The sequence below is a fragment of the Gnatocerus cornutus genome, chromosome 5 (genome assembly GCF_029298725.1).
Source record: "Gnatocerus cornutus isolate USDA-ARS CGAHR chromosome 5, icGnaCorn1.1, whole genome shotgun sequence".
NCBI lineage: Eukaryota > Metazoa > Arthropoda > Insecta > Coleoptera > Tenebrionidae > Gnatocerus > Gnatocerus cornutus.
The window spans coordinates 18,327,072-18,340,472 of NC_142237.1; the positions used below are offsets into that span (position 1 = coordinate 18,327,072).

General features: G+C 34.3%; 3 protein-coding genes across 5 annotated transcripts in view; 1 reads left to right on the plus strand and 2 right to left on the minus strand.

Annotated features, from left to right (window-relative positions):
- Nucleotides 1-4,719: 4,719 nt before the first annotated feature.
- LOC148175363 (cytochrome b5) lies at nt 4,720-5,396 on the plus strand. Its single transcript, XM_088036711.1, has 2 exons — nt 4,720-5,003; nt 5,058-5,396. Exons 1-2 carry the CDS (start codon nt 4,797-4,799, stop codon nt 5,241-5,243), a joined length of 393 nt encoding a protein of 130 aa, XP_087892837.1. The 5' UTR covers nt 4,720-4,796; the 3' UTR covers nt 5,244-5,396.
- A 1,152-nt stretch (nt 5,397-6,548) lies between these two features.
- On the minus strand, nt 6,549-10,095 carry LOC148175364 (metallophosphoesterase 1-like). The gene is made up of 6 exons (XM_088037264.1): nt 9,795-10,095; nt 9,390-9,742; nt 9,175-9,341; nt 9,046-9,128; nt 8,732-8,998; nt 6,549-8,685 (listed from the first exon to the last, which is right to left on the minus strand). Exons 1-6 carry the CDS (start codon nt 9,891-9,893, stop codon nt 8,527-8,529), a joined length of 1,128 nt encoding a protein of 375 aa, XP_087893390.1. The 5' UTR covers nt 9,894-10,095; the 3' UTR covers nt 6,549-8,526.
- Nucleotides 10,096-11,337: 1,242 nt separating this feature from the next.
- Nucleotides 11,338-13,401, minus strand: part of dysc (whirlin protein dyschronic) — a 42,834-nt gene continuing 40,770 nt past the window's right edge. For all 3 annotated transcript variants that reach the window (XM_088037842.1, XM_088037843.1, XM_088037841.1), the window contains one exon: nt 11,338-13,132. In XM_088037842.1, the coding sequence (XP_087893968.1) occupies nt 12,911-13,132 (222 nt within the window). In that variant the 3' untranslated portion in view covers nt 11,338-12,910. The remainder of the gene's footprint in view (nt 13,133-13,401) is intronic.

Here is a 13,401-nt window from a genome sequence, read left to right on the forward strand (position 1 = left end):
TATCTCGCATATTTTTTAAAGTAAACTTGAGTTATTATACATCAGTGAACGCAGAATTTTACGCAGATTCCAAATCTGGGATTTAAATTCGGATACGACTGCAAATAACCGAGTTATGGCTGATTAAAATTTTGAAATGTTGATTTTCATTTTTTTCTCATTTTTCCCAATTTTCAAAGTTAAATATCTCGGAAACTATTAGAGATATTGAGATGCGATTTGCGCCATCGTTTTTCTCGGCTCATTTTACGTTAGAAAAAGCGCTTAAAAGCCCAAAATTCGATAGTCGATTTTTTGCGAAAAAAAAATCCGACTCAAACGATAAAAAAATTTCAATTTTTTTATTTTTGGCCATAACTCGTAAACCGTTTGTTTGATCGATCTCAAATTGGGCCAGTAGATAGATCTCGAGCTCCTCTTTCGAACGATATATAATACAAAGGTATTAAACGTCGTTTTTACATTAAAAATAGTGATTGAAAATCACCCCAAAATGACCACTTCCAAACAGTTTTTGGTCAATGCCTTCTTTATTTCTTAGGTAAACTCAACAAATTTTGACTCATTTTACGCAGAATGTCACGCTGAATCCAAATCTGGAATTTAAATTCAGATCCGACAACAAATAACTGAGTTATGGCCGTTTGAATTTTTGAGTTGTCGCCAGAGGGCCAAATTTTTGAAGGTTCCAAACAATTCGTGCCCAATATCTCGAAAACTATCCCAGATATTGGAATGCGGTTTGCGGCATCGTTTTTCTCGCGATTTTTTACATAAGAAATAATTTTTAGATTTTCCAATAGTCGAAATTTGCAGTTTTTTGCGAAAATTTATGATTAAAACTATGCCAAACTTCTCATATCGATATCTCGCTTATTTTTTAAAGTAATCTTAAGTTATTATACATCAGTGTACGCAGAATTTTCCGCAGATTTCAAATCTAGGATTTAAATTCAGATACGACTGCAAATAACCGAGTTATGACTGATTAAAGTTTTGAAATGTTGATTTTCATTTTTTCTCATTTTTCCCAATTTTCAAAGTTAAATATCTGGGAAACTATTAGAGATATTGAGATGCGGTTTGCGCCATCGTTTTTCTCGGCTCATTTTACGTTAGAAAAAGTGCTTAAAAGCCCCAAATTCGATAGTCGATTTTTCGCGAAAAAAATTGCGACTTAAACGATAAAAAAATTTCAATTTTTTAATTTTTGGCCATAACTCGTAAAACGTTTGTTTGATCGACCTCAAATTAGGCCAGTAGATAGATTTTGAGCTCCTCTTTCGAACGACACATAATACAAAGGTATTAAACGTCGTTTTTACATTAAAAATAGTGATTCAAAATCACCCCAAAATGACCACTTCCAAACAGTTTTTGGTCAATGCCTTCTTTATTTCTTAGGTAAACTCAACAAATTTCGACTCATTTTACGCAGAATGTCACGCTGAATCCAAATCTGTAATTTACATTCAGAGCCGACAACAAATAACTGAGTTATGGCCGTTTGAATTTTTGGGTTGTCGCCAGAGGGCCAAATTTTTGAAGGTTCCAAACAATTCGTGCCCAATATCTCAAAAACTATTCCAGATATTGGAATGCGGTTTGCGGCATCGTTTTTCTCGCGATTTTTTACATAAGAAATAATTTTTAGATTTTCCAATAGTCGAAATTTGCAGTTTTTTGCGAAAATTTATGATTAAAACTATGCCAAACTTCTCATATCGATATCTCGCTTATTTTTTAAAGTAAACTTGAGTTATTATACATCAGTGAACGCAGAATTTTACGCAGATTCCAAATCTGGGATTTAAATTCAGATAGGACTGCAAATAACCGAGTTATGGCTGATTAAAGTTTTGAAATGTTGATTTTCATTTTTTCTCATTTTTCCCAATTTTCAAAGTTAAATATCTCGGAAACTATTAGAGATATTGAGATGCGGTTTGCGCCATCGTTTTTCTCGGCTCATTTTACGTTAGAAAAAGTGCTTAAAAGCCCCAAATTCGATAGTCGATTTTTCGCGAAAAAAAATTGCGACTCAAACGATAAAAAAATTTCAATTTTTTTATTTTTGGCCATAACTCGTAAACCGTTTGTTTGATCGATCTCAAATTGGGCCAGTAGATAGATTTTGAGCTCCTCTTTCGAACGATATGTAATACAAAAGTGTTAAACGTCGTTTTTACATTAAAAATAGTGATTGAAAATCACCCCAAAATGACCACTTCCAAACAGTTTTTGGTCAATGCCTTCTTTATTTCTTAGGTAAACTCAACAAATTTTGACTCATTTTACGCAGAATGTCACGCTGAATCCAAAGCTGGAATTTAAATTCAGATCCGACAACAAATAACTGAGTTATGGCCGTTTGAATTTTTGGATTGTCGCCAGAGGGCCAAATTTTTGAAGGTTCCAAACAATTCGTGCTGAATATCTCGAAAACTATTCCAGATATTGGAATGCGGTTTGCGGCATCGTTTTTCTCGTGATTTTTTACATAAGAAATAGTTTTTAGATTTTCCAATAGTCGAAATTTGCAGTTTTTTGCGAGAATTCATAATTAAAACTATGCCAAACTTCTCATATCGATATCTCGCTTATTTTTTAAAGCAATATTAAGTTGTTTACATCAGTGTACGCAGAATTTTCCGCAGATTCCAAATCTGAGATTTAATTTCAGATACGACTGCAAATAACCGAGTTATGGCTGATTAAAGTTTTGAAATGTTGATTATCATTTTTTTCTCATTTTTCCTTATATTTAAAGTTAAATGTCTCGGAAACTATTAGAGATATTGAGATGCGGTTTGCGCCATCGTTTTTCTCGGCTCATTTTACGTTAGAAAATGTTCTCAAAAGCCCAAAATTCGATAGTCGATTTTTCGCGAAAAAAAATTGCGACTCAAACGATAAAAAAAATTCATTTTTTTTATTTTTGGCCATAACTCGTAAACCGTTTGTTTGATCGATCTCAAATTGGGCCAGTAGATAGATTTTGAGCTCCTCTTTCGAAAGATATGTAATACAAAGGTATTAAACGTCGTTTTTACATTAAAAATAGTGATTGAAAATCACCCCAAAATGACCACTTCCAAACAGTTTTTGGTCAATGCCTTCTTTATTTCTTAGGTAAACTCAACAAATTTTGACTCATTTTACGCAGAATGTCACGCAGAATCCAAATCTGGAATTTAAATTCAGATCCGACAACAAATAACTGAGTTATGGCCGTTTGAATTTTTGGGTTGTCGCCAGAGGGCCAAATTTTTGAAGGTTCCAAACAATTCGTGACCAATATCTCGAAAACTATTGCAGATATTGGAATGCGGTTTGCGGCATCGTTTTTCTCGCGATTTTTTACATAAGAAATAATTTTTAGATTTTCCAATAGTCAAAATTTAAAAATTTTCGCGAAAATTCATGATTAAAACTATGCCAAACTTCTCATATCGATATCTCGCTTATTTTTTACAGTAATCTTAAGTTATTTACATCAGTGAACGCAGAATTTTACGCTGATTTCAAATCTGGAATTTAAATTCAGATCCGACAACAGATAACCGAGTTATGTCTGATCAAAGTTGCGGAAAGTTGATTTTCAATTTTTCTCATTTTTCGTAATGTTTAAAGTTAAATATCTCGGAAACTATTTGAAAATATTTGAGGGTATTCGCAGGTGTTGCCGGAAATTCCGAGTTGTAAAAATTAATAGGTTTAGATTAATTTTTCTTTGATTTCTGAGATTGTTTAACAGGAAAGAACATGGTACCAACAGTACCAACTTTAGGAGGGTCAACCGACAAGAAGAAAGTCAGTAGACAAACTTTTGAATAAAAAAAAGAATATCAAAGAGGAACAAAAGAACCTATCAATTTGACGTCTCATTGCGTCAGATAAAAATAATAAAAATCGTAGGTCATAGGTTACGATATGTTATTTTTGATTTTATTTGAACGATCACACACAATTATTCTTTCATCATAGCAAAGTTGGAAAAACTCAGTTAATTCGCCAAAACAAACGTAAAACTTTCGGTTAAAATTATTGGGAAAATTTTGCCTTCCTTGGTTCGATAGCAGCTGAAATTTAAGTTGTATTCTGCAATAAATCTTCCAAATTTCTGCAGATTGTTACTATTTTTGTTATCACAAACTAGTGATTAAATGTATCACGCTACCAAAGTCTGCTTAAAAAAGTTTTGGTTCTCACTTTTATAAATATTTCCGTTTGGAAATAATATTTATTTGTAGCATTTTAATGAATTAATTTAAATGCATTTAGGATATAGGTAGCAAGTTTAAAAGCAGTTTAAAATTTTAAAATACGTTGGTAGCACTGTCCGCTTTTGACAGACAATTGCGAAAAGAGCCCCCTTGGCGCCGTTTCGTTGAAAACGCGCGTAGAACAGGGTGAGTAACAATATTTCCCAACTGGACGTCACACTTAAAAAACAACACGCGATTTCTCCTAGGAAATGACAAAAATATAAACAAAACGATGGAAAAAAATCGATAAAAGCGTCAAATCATTACAATACGTATTAGATTGCAATCCATATCACTTCAAAAAAGCGTAATATTCTATTATTCCGAATCCAAACAATAACAATTACAACATCCTAAGAACGCTGACCCACGTCCAATCAACAAATTACCCAAAAATCGATAAAACCCGCGCAGCAATCCGCCAAAAATCTTTCATCAGACGTCTGTATTTAAGCAGCACACTCCGCCGATGTTATCATTCACCGCCAGAATTCGCATCTACTCAGTGTCGTAAAGTGTTAAGTGACAATGCCAAAGATATCCTCAGCTTTAGACGCCAGATTATTATCCACAGCCATGGCAGCTGTCGGGTACAACGCACCTGTGAAGTTACCTTCGGCGGACCCTGAGGAACGTCTTATAACTCTTGCAGAAGTTTCGTGGCACGACCAAGTGAGGGACTGTTGGGTTGTGATCTATGATAGAGTGTACGATCTCACCGACTTCTTGGATGAGGTAAAAGAATTGAAAAGGTGGTGTGTGGTGAGGACTAATTTTTTAATTTTTCAGCATCCTGGAGGTAGTGATATCTTGCTAGAGTACGCGGGGCGCGACGCCAGCGTCGCTTTCAGAGGGTCGGGACATAGTGCTCAAGCTCTTCGGGCTCTGGAGCGGTTCGTGGTTGGGGAGCTTCCGGTTCAAGAAAGAATCTTCAGGAAGCCTGGGGGGTACCGGTTAAGTGATTTGCCAGAATAGTCCTACTGGAGTTTGGTTTTTATTTATTATATTATTATGTATAATATTTATCCTAGTGTAGAGTGAAGCAGTATTTGTAATTATTTTAAGTATTTAATGTCTACCTCTTCGAAAATGTAAATTCAGTATTGTTAATAAATCCTCTAAATTCTACAGGAACCTTTTTAATGTTGTAATCCCGGAAACCTTACGATAAGTCGGTAATCGATGGCGCTAAATTCTATTTCCTGTAATACTATTACATAGGTAAAATATCGCAAAGGTGAACAGAGCATTAACCGCCAAATTATCTATCATATTTTGGATAGTCAAATAAATTAGCTTCACATTATCAGTACCGTTTCGAAAACTATTGAGCAACAAGATACCATCACTCGTTACCCAATCAAATGTAAAGTACAAGCAGTCATCAAAAACACTTTTTTTATAAATTGTGATAAAAAAGGTTTATTTTTCAACCGCACGATGATGGAAAAAGTCTTAAATATTTTCATGACCTTGATAAGGTGCTTTCGTAATTTGGGTGGAACATGGGTAAACAATTAAACATAAACTAAATCTATAAATATCAGAGATAATAATGACACTGACATTGAATCCACCCGATTTCTTTAATTTCCGTAACTCAAAGGTGCCTTAAGATTACTTGTTGTCAGGCTGGAAGTCAACTAACAATAATTATGCAATTATTATATTTCAGTTGTAAACAGAATTTGATTGGGACTGAGTAGTAACACGAGTATTCATTTCAATGTGAAAAGTATCGATGTTTGTGACCTGCAAAAAATCAAAGTGGTAATATTTCAAATAAATATTGCAACAGAAAGAGATCGTGTGGCAAAAAAACTGCATTAGAATGATAACTGTAAAAAAAACAGTGTTACCAACACATCTTAAAATAGAGTTTCAAAATATAGCTTTTGAGCCCGACTAATATTTGAAGAGATTAGAGAAAATCTGAAAATAGTGATCTTGACCTAGAACTGATTGCGAGTTTTATAACGCTCATTCACAAGGATTGTTATTAATCTCAAAAAACTGATCTCCCGACCTAAAATAAACGAAATTATTTGCGCATTTATACCCTTTTTTCAAATATATAAATAAATAAACAAAATATGTGATAAGAGAAACGCCGTGTTCTAGAAGTTTGAAATGACGCAAGTTCGATGGTAGCTGTACCTGTCATACATTAAATTTGGAACTTTTGACTTTTTTTGACAAGTGAATGGTCAAACTAAGACGAACGTTTTTTATTTCCCTATCATAACCAAAACTAAACTTAAATAAAATAAATCAAAACTCTTCTCTTGACTTTTTCTTTAATACATAAATTTTAATGACACATTTACATACATACAAACATCAATAAATATGAAAAATTATACAGAAATCTGTAAAATGCATATTATATTGATGACAACGAAAAACTAACTAAGCTTTAAACCATAGGCGTACTTCTAACTATCATTTCAATCGCGACGTGCAAATTATAAGGTTCTAAGTGATTTTTTGTGAGAATCTAAATTGTTTGCAGTGGAAACTGCATTACTTTGCTAGTTGCTATCGTCTTCTCAAAAGGATTCTGAGGAAAATGTTCCAGCAAAGCATTGTCCTGGTTTTTGTTAGAAGTTCATAGTCTTAAAAATTGAACTTTTCTTGCCAGACCTTTGTTAAACTACCCACCTTTTGCTAACGTTTAAATCAGCAGCAGCTGCTCTTTAACGACCAGTTTAATTAAAGATTTAATGTACAGGCGATTTCCGAATTGGTGTCCTTTAAGCCATAAAATGGGACTGTTGTAAATCAGTAATAATCACATCTTAATTACCCGACTTACGTTTTTTTTTTGTGAATTTGATACGACCATCGGTTGGATGTTTATAACATCTGATATCAGGGGTTGGAAAAAGAAAACAACAAACTACCCAAAATGTATCCACAACAGAGCAGCAATAACAAAATTGGTACAAAAATGGTTGCGAAGAATAACAGAGTTTGCCCTCTACCCAAATTATCATTTAAATAAATAAATTACATAAATAATAAATAAATAGATATTGACGCATTCATGATGTTAAAGGGGATGATTGCACTTACAAATTTTAGCGAATATATTATTTGGTTTTGTGTTTGAGAAGCCCTGGTACCTGTCTTGATACCAAGCATTTTCTGGCTTAGCGGACAGCAGCTCAAGAATCGGCTGTAGCCACTTTTTAGTTTTTTTTTAAATATTGTTTTAGAGAAAATTCAAAGAACGCCACTGTTCAAAGCCTGATTTACATTATGAAAATTTGCCACAAAAAATCGGTCAATCTTCGTTGTCGCCAATAATACATCTAAAAATATGTCTTTTCTTGATAAAACAGTTTCTAGCGTTCTAACTTCAGTTATATCAATAGAAAAATAGAAGATATTTTACATAAATTCACAATATTTAAAATAGAGTTATTTGAATTAAATTTTAACACATATTTTACGTCTTACCCTGCAGATGTACGTAAATCAATAAAAACTACGTAGTCGGAAAAGGAAACAAAAAAACTGAAAGTCACCTTGTTATCAATCCGCATACGTAATAAATAATCCTGTTGTAAAAGTTTTTCTTATTTTTGCAAAAACTAGTGACCGTAAAGTTTGGGTCATCAAATGAAGAGTTTAACATTATTACATCAAGTAACCCATTAAATTTACATTTGCAATTATGCAGTTGTAGAAAAAGCTGTAACAATGCACTAACCGCAAGAATTATTCAACAAATTAAGTTTATGACAAGCCTAAATTAAAATTTTACTAGATTTTTAAGCAAAAAAAAAGTGCATTCTGAGACTTCGTGTACTTCATAAAATACATGTAAAATTGCAACATCAAGTTAAAGTTTGCCACAAATTGGAAGACAAAGGCGACACGTAATATTTGCATAACACAATAAACTCACCATTTTACTTCATTTTTATAACACTTTATTAAAATTTATCTTCAGTCTTCTATAGTATTGCTTTGGCAACGATGTGTTCTTAATAATACTTATTGGTAATGAGGTGATTAAATTACACAAAACGGTGTCATTTTATCGATTTAATTCGAACCACGTGGAATTAATGTTAAACAGTAACACCGTCTTCTTTCTCTTGATACAAAAAAAAACACTATATGATTCTGTCTGTTGACAGACAGAGCTACCAACATAGAACAAAATCCAAAGCCCAAATGAACGCGGATCATATAGACCCCATCTTTTTTACCGAGGTTCGTTAAACAAACCCCACAGAATCCCAAATCGTCAGCGAGATTTGTATTTATACCTCCTTGGTCTTGTACACATTGAGTAAACTATCCAGAGTAGGAGCAGTGAAAAACCTAACATGTAGAGGGTGATTATAGTACTCTCCTTAGGCATCTCGCATTTAATAAAAGCGTAGTTGTTTGGGGTGAAAATTCCCTGAAATTTAGGAATTAGACATGGGAGTTTTGAACTAAAGACATACAAGGCCAAAATTAGGATTATCCTTGTTTCTCCAACTGAAACTTGGCATTGTGATCTCTATTCCATCTCCTATTGGTAGAGGCCTTGTGCACCCATGATGGGTATGCCCAGATAACGCTACTCGTGGTTTTATCTGGTTAAGAATTTGAATTGTGGCTGCTTGGCTTAAGCATTCCCATCTCTCACGAAAACGCTCTTGTTTTATGGGGTCAGGAGCTGCATCAAAGTCATTACATTCTAAATCTGACTGCCTGTATAGAGGATAGTGCTACAATTTTGGTCAGGTCAGAGATACTAGAAATGTTCAGAATGTACCTGCATCAAGATGGGTTTGCTATACATCTTCAACTTAGTCTCGCATTTCCCTGTGTAAGTCCCTTTGGTACATTTTAACGCCCCTGAAGTTGTATTTTTAGAAAAGAAAAGCTAATTGAAGAGACTTACTTTCAAATCTGGTAAGTTGGTACTCTGCTGGTTTGCATAAAAAGCACCCATCGCCCTCCATAGCCATGCTGTTGACTAATACAAAATGATTTCCTCTAACTGAGAGCATTTGAACTGCAGGAGCATTAAATGCTGACACAAATCGCTGATTCAAGTAAGGGCTTACCCTATAAACAAGATATTAGTATTTGCATGACCACGAAAGGGGCACGTGCCTGTAATGGAACCCCATATCATGATTTCCTGCAACAACATGCAACTGGGTACTTTGAGGAACAGCAAACAAGCTATAAAACCTCTTTACATAGTACTCAAACTCTTCATTACTACAATACAGTCCCTCATCAGTAAGATCCCCCAAAACGAACACTAACTCAGGCTGCAACAAAGCTATCGCCGTTTGGAAAGCTCTATGCATTTGCCACTCTCTGCGCAATTTATCAAACCAATGCCCATTTCTGGATCCCAACAAGTGTGTGTCTGCGAGAACCATGATTTTAACAGGCTTATAGTTCGTCTGTTCGATAGAAGGGTCTTCATTTTTGGGGTCTAGTTCCGGCCACTCACACTAATAACAAAACCATAACCCCACTTTCGTGTGAGATTTTGTTGATACTTACGTCACGGATAACGAAGTAGTAGATGATGTATTCGCAATAAAGAAACAAACCTATAATGCCCAGAAATGTTTTTAGGAAGAAGCCGACATTTGAACGCATTCTGGGTTGTCAAATTTTGTTTACGATCTGTCAAAACTTAGAGCAAAGGCAACTACATTTTTTTTTGTTCTCAAAAAATTATTCAATCCCAAATTCTGTAAAAAATCAAAACACGTTTTCTTAATTACTTAGAATTAGAATTTGTCGCGACAGGTGTGAGCTTAGAAAAAAAATGGATTATTTTATTCAAAACGGACTAGTCCATTGCACAACCCATGAGGGGTGCTCGGATTTAATATATTCAAAATTACACCAAATCATTTTTTGAAATTGTAATTTTCCGCATAACGACGCGTTTAGTATTCTTAATTTTTGTTTTATTTTAAGTTTTCAATCCTATTTTAATCTAAAAAAATAGTTTTGTTAGAAAACTTGAAATTTTATGTTTACGATGGTGGCAACACCATGAAGATAGCGCTAGTTTTGTCTCCGCGAGTTTCGAAGAGTCATCAAGTTGGTGTTTTAACAAGGTGTTTTGTGTTTTCCCATGCTGTGGAAAGAGTTTTTGTGTTTGACACTGTTTCTGTAAATGTTTGGAAGCAGGAAAGCATGTTATTTCAAGGAGTTTAAGGTTGGTAGCTGAAAATTCTTAACATTCCGATTCATGATAGTATCGGTCCATACAAGCCAAGGAAGGGGTGACCGAGTTTTTCCATTTTCATTATTATTGTTCTTTTTATCAATTTGGTTTCTTGCTTTAAAGTTTTCACGCTTTAAGATTAGAGCAGTTTTAAGCGAATTTAGAATTTTTTATTTGTAATTACGACACAAGGATGAAGGTGACGCTAGTGTCGCCTCCGCCAACTATTCGAATTGCATATTTAAATTTTCGAATGTGATTTGATTATATTTCTTTAAACTAAAGTTATATAGTTGTTTTCTGTCATGTAATTAAGTGATAAAGAGTAACCAATCTGTTTATTTATTGTTATCACTCAATATTTGAAAGGAAAGAAACCGAAAGAAGTTCAATAAAAATCGTAATATTTCCATTCTTTATTAAAATTGCGTATGAATAGTGTAAAACAATGTTAATTAATGTGATTGTGGCATTCACTTAACATTACGTATAAATGAAAGAATCATAATAAAAATCAACAACAATTTAAATCTAATATTAAAACAACGGATTTTATATAATTATCAATAAATTCTGGATTATATACACTTTGGTTATATTTAAAAATTTCTCATGTGTGCATGATTATCAGGTAAAGTTCATTTTTAGATATACCTATTACAATAAGAATTTTAATTCGTGTCGTTTTAATATCAAAAACCTTGGTAGTGAAAGAAGAACAATTGCTAATGAATAACAAATTGTATGATACATAGAAGCTATAGAAGAACAAATATTTGAAAGAGACTGTTAAACCACCCACTGCTACGAAAATGGTTTGTCGGTATAAAAAATAAAAGCAAGTATTCAGAATAAAATTTCAAAGCGTTTTATAAAGTCTATTGTTATTCTTAATTTGAAATTGGCACACTACAATGGGATATTGGTCATTTGTAATTCACAACGAAACTGTTATCAGTTACAGTCTATTCCTTGTCTCTTCATTCTAAAACAACGAAACGACAATTTTTGTTAAATTTTTTTAGTAACACAACAACGGATGATTCAAGGTCAATATAACATTACTCCCTGATTCGTTATAATTATTAAAATCACACGTTCTTTAACAACAATCATTAACATTAGTACAACTTAATAAAATTTACAAATGTTATGAAATAACTCAATTTTAGCACCTAATTTTAATACTATTTACATGTAGTTTAGCCGATACGCAACAATAACAGCTAAATTTGAAGTTTTTGTACAGATTGTAGGTCAACGCTGCCGTTCGTTCTGGTGACTATTTTAATTTTTAGAATGTTCTCAGATATGATTTTTCACTGTTATTGCTACTTTTGCAATCTGTATAAAGACCGGAATTTAGTACACTGTAAATACTCTGTCGCTTTAAGCTCTACTTCTATCTGCTATTTTCCGCACTTAAATCTAAATTAACATTATTTACATTAGCGCACAAAATCAACAGTGCTTGCAAAATGCAGTGAAGGCAGACATTGAAACGGTTCAATTTTCCGTCAGTTTTCTTGCGATTTTCCAGTTACACCCAAACGAAAGTGCTAAGTTTTCGAACAGCTCATTCGGACTAACCTCAGGTGATAACACAATGAAGCACATTTATGTCGCTTTCGGTTACTAAGGCTCGATTATTTTTTTTGGGTATTTTGGCACAGCTATCATTAGCTAGACATCTTTCTTTGTATTACTTATTAATACTGCATTTTTACAAAATAGTTTGATAGGTTGGAAAATATAGTGTATTTACAATGTTGATTTCTTGTGATATAGAGTGCCTCTCCCTCTAGAATTTGCAATTGGTGTCACCGAAGCCACAATATGTTGGTTGACACGTGACTCTATAATATGCACAACCATTTGCTTACAACGAAAGCGTATTACTAAAGCTGTACACAACAAGTAACAATTAATGAGTTGAGATGTTCTTTGATACAATGGTTACAATGCATATTATATTGATCCTACGAAGAACTGCACCCATTTATGTACCTTCAAGATAAATCGAAGGGGAGACCGAAGAAACAACGAAATGTGGGTAGCGCTGTCCATAGGGTTTGACATTTCAGACAGAGGTACCAACAGATTTGAAATGCAAAAGTCTCCTTCGGTTGTTTTTTCCGCCGCCCCCATCCTGCTCTCATAAAACACCAAAGGAACCCATGATTGAACGCAACAAAAAAGTCAGTCTTTAAAATGGGCGCTTCGCCCAAGGGACACATTTAAATCTGTAGTTGTAAATAAATGGGTACAGCCCTCCACCTACTACTTCTACAGCGAGATTTCATTGTTAAGGCGATAATCGTGTTTCTAATAACAAAGAAATCTCGCTTTATGATACACGTGATATGTAGTAGTGTAGAGTTCAGTCGGTGACATGGCTGGGACCCGGTGGGTCGCTAGCGGGGAGGCTAAGCAAATGTTAAGCTTCTAAGAAGATAAGAGCCGTGGGTTTCGGCTCCATGTTACTCTTCTTTGCCTCGACAACCAGGAACTCTATGTCTTCGCGGTCTCTCCTAGCAAACGATTCGGCTATTAAACGTGCTACGTCTTGGTGCTGAAGACCTTCTACGCGGGTTCCGTCCACTTGGAGGATCAGTTGTCCGACTTCTAAGCCTCCTGCGCTGTAAGCCGCACCATTTTCCTATACAAGAGGATTTATTAATTTAGCACGCGGAAGTAGGTGGTGGTGTAGGTGAGGCTTGAGATGAGCGAAAAAACGGGAAGACATGCCGAGGGCGTGAATATTCGAAGTGTCTTGTGGAACAAACGGTAATATATTTGTTATGCAAAGAGGCGAGGTAAAACGAGGTGGGGGATTAGATGCGGGTAATTATTTATGCACTTTTTTTGATTTCAGATTTTTGTGTTCGGGCTTTGAACCGCCCCTCGACAGTAAAAACCATTTTAATC